This window comes from Gavialis gangeticus, unplaced genomic scaffold (genome assembly GCF_001723915.1).
Source record: "Gavialis gangeticus isolate Ggan-Ray unplaced genomic scaffold, GavGan_comp1, whole genome shotgun sequence".
NCBI classification, from domain to species: Eukaryota; Metazoa; Chordata; order Crocodylia; family Gavialidae; genus Gavialis; species Gavialis gangeticus.
Window position 1 is genome coordinate 25,913,965 of NW_017728997.1, and position 2,728 is coordinate 25,916,692.

General features: G+C 46.0%; 1 protein-coding gene across 1 annotated transcript in view; it reads left to right on the forward strand.

Annotated features, from left to right (window-relative positions):
- DNAH12 (dynein axonemal heavy chain 12) overlaps positions 1-2,728 on the forward strand; it is a 208,952-nt gene that overhangs the window by 790 nt on the left and 205,434 nt on the right. Inside the window, exon 2 of the mRNA XM_019504991.1 lies at positions 1,743-1,912. Within this exon, the coding sequence (XP_019360536.1) occupies positions 1,743-1,912 (170 nt within the window). The remainder of the gene's footprint in view (positions 1-1,742; positions 1,913-2,728) is intronic.

The following is a 2,728-nucleotide window of genomic DNA, read 5'->3' on the forward strand; positions in this document are numbered from 1 at the left end:
TACCGCCACCTATGGACCTGCTCCCTGGAGGCATTGGAGTGCCACTGTGACTGCAGGCATAAAGGGGAGGTGGCTGCTCCTTGGAGGTGGCGGCAGCGTGGGGTACTAGCAGAGGGGGATGGTGGGGCAACCTTCCCCCTCCCCTCCCTTGCTCTTGGGAAGCGGTGGCGGCATGGGGGGGTGGGGGTTAGGGTTACAGTTAAGGTTAGCAAGCTTCCCTCCATCCCCTCTCGCTCCGTATCTCCCCCCCACCCCACTTCCTTCTTGATGGGCAATTTGCTAGTCCATTAAGTAAAGGCAGAGTTATAATTGAGAGGCTGGAATGCAAGACAACTGAATGAAAAGCCTTCACCTGCAGCAAAAGCCAAAAGATAGGCAGGTTAGTATAATCCTGAAGGGAAACTTTACCATATTTACCAGCAGTACTGATCTGGAAACTTGTCTACAACCCAGTTTTCATATAGGCTAGGGACAGTCATTACACATAAACTGGTTTTAAGCTGTAAGAGAACAGAGGTTCAGTGCACATAAATTAGGCTGAAAATGCCTGAAACTGTTTTGCAATAAACCTGTTTGAATATAGTATCAGACATAACTGATTTAGGTCAAACCGGTTTATGCAATGTCTGTCCCAGACCCCTTGCTGGTTTAAGTTAATTCAGAGTCCTCCAGCATTCCAGATGCTTTGCAACCCTGGGCAGGGGTCTGCTCTCTACTCCAGCCTGGCAGCACTGGCCCTACCTCTCTGCTCCCTGGCTGCAGCTCTGACAGACTGCAGGTACAGTGGGGTCTGCCTGGTTTCCTCCTGCTTCTGCTGTCCCCCTCACCACTTCCTGCTCAAGCAGGGATTCCTCCCTTCCCCTCTGCCTTACACAGACACCTCTCAGCATTAGCTAGCATACCACATGCTGGCTACGGTATGTGCTGTGGGAGACAGGACAAAGGCAGACAGAACAGTGTCCACTTAGGCCTGTTTAAAGCTAATCAACAGGTAGCTGGTAATGCCCCTCCATTCCTTGCTTGGAAAAAGTTGTTTAATAAGAGGTTGAGCTAATGAGAGAAGCTTTGTTTTGTCTGATGGGCTGATAACTTCCTGTGTAACTCCATGCTGTGTAGCTAAGTGCTCTGTTATCAATAGACAGTGGCAGGGAACCCCTCCCTAATCAGAGCATCCTGCTGGGGCCTGGCCATGCCCCCCTCAGCACAGCATTGTGGAAGGGATGGGATGGCTGTTGTAGCATCCCATTCCCCGCACTTTCGGCTTTTAGCCTGAGCCACTGCAGGCATTTGTCTGCGTTTCTAGAATGAAAAGGGAATGTCTCAAAATTGGCTCAAGCGTTGCAGGTTAGACTAACCTCCAAAGACTGAATTAATTTTGGCTCAGGCTTTTTGAATGTCTGTCCCTAGCCATGCAGATCTACCAAAACAAAAAGAACAACATAAGTAAAGTTCATCTTACAGCTTTCAGAGCCACACATACCAGATCTAGTTGCTTGCTTTTGTATGTGCCAATGAAAGAAGAGAGCCCTAATTATCTCAGTTTACTTTGAAGTTTAAATATAGACTTTTCTTTTTTTAGAAAATATAGACTTTTCTCTTACAGAAGTGTGAATGCTCTGGCGCTTGGATTATGGAAATTATTGCAAGTAACACATTCTGCTGCAAGTACAATTTAGTCTGTGAACTATTCTATCTGTTTTTGGGAAGATATATTTTAATATCTTGTTTTATTATGGTTTTAGATGGAGCTTTCAAATAGATCAACAACACCTACTGAAAAAGAGAGTTGGAGCATGCGGTTGCCACCGATCGTCTTTCCTACAGCAATCACAGCTGATGTTTCACCAACACACAACAAGCTACTGAAACACAGAAGATTTAAGGAACAGCAAAAGATGCTTCATCAGATAGTGTGAGTTAAATTCAGTTCAATAAATAAGTGGTATTCAAGCTTGAAATTAAAACATCAGTTTACTTTGATATAGCTGAGAGGTTTTAAGAGGTTCTGTCTAGAGTTCTGCATTGCTATCCAGTGCAATACTCACTATAGTATTTAAGCATTGTCCGTACAAAATTGTATAGCAAAGATGGTGAAATTTCTTGATCCTTTTTTTTTCTTTACAGGGTCATAACTCTTCTGGGGTAAGGTTGGGAATAAAGGAAGTGTTTAGATTTAAGTAGCACTTATGGTGGATGTTGGGTACAAAGGACCAACTCTCAGGATCATCATAAATCTTAGCTTATTGGACGGGATGTGACGTTACCAATAAAATTATAAATGCAAACTTTGAGGTATGAGGGACACTGGTTACCTTAACACATAAACACACTCATGCACTCACTCATTCAAACCCATGTCACTTAAACCTGTGGGGCACATCCAGATGAGCACGCGCGTGCCTCTTGCCCTGTCTCAAACCCTTTTGAGGCAGGGCAAGAGGCACGTGTGGAAACAAAAAAATGTTCCCCGCACTGCACGTTTGCAGCACAGGGAGAAAATTAGACCAAAAAAACCCAAAACAAAAAAAAAATGGGGCAGGGCACAGTCCTGGAGTGTGCCCTGAGGCAACTGGAGGCTGGGTCTTCCAGGGAGATGCTCTGGCTGCCAGAGCATCTCCATGGTTGGCCCCTTGCCCTGGTGCTGAAACGTACAGCCGGCCAGGCCGCATGTTCAGCGCCAGGGCTCTGGTGATGGTGAGTAAGGGGTTGGGGGGGCTGGAGGAGGGGG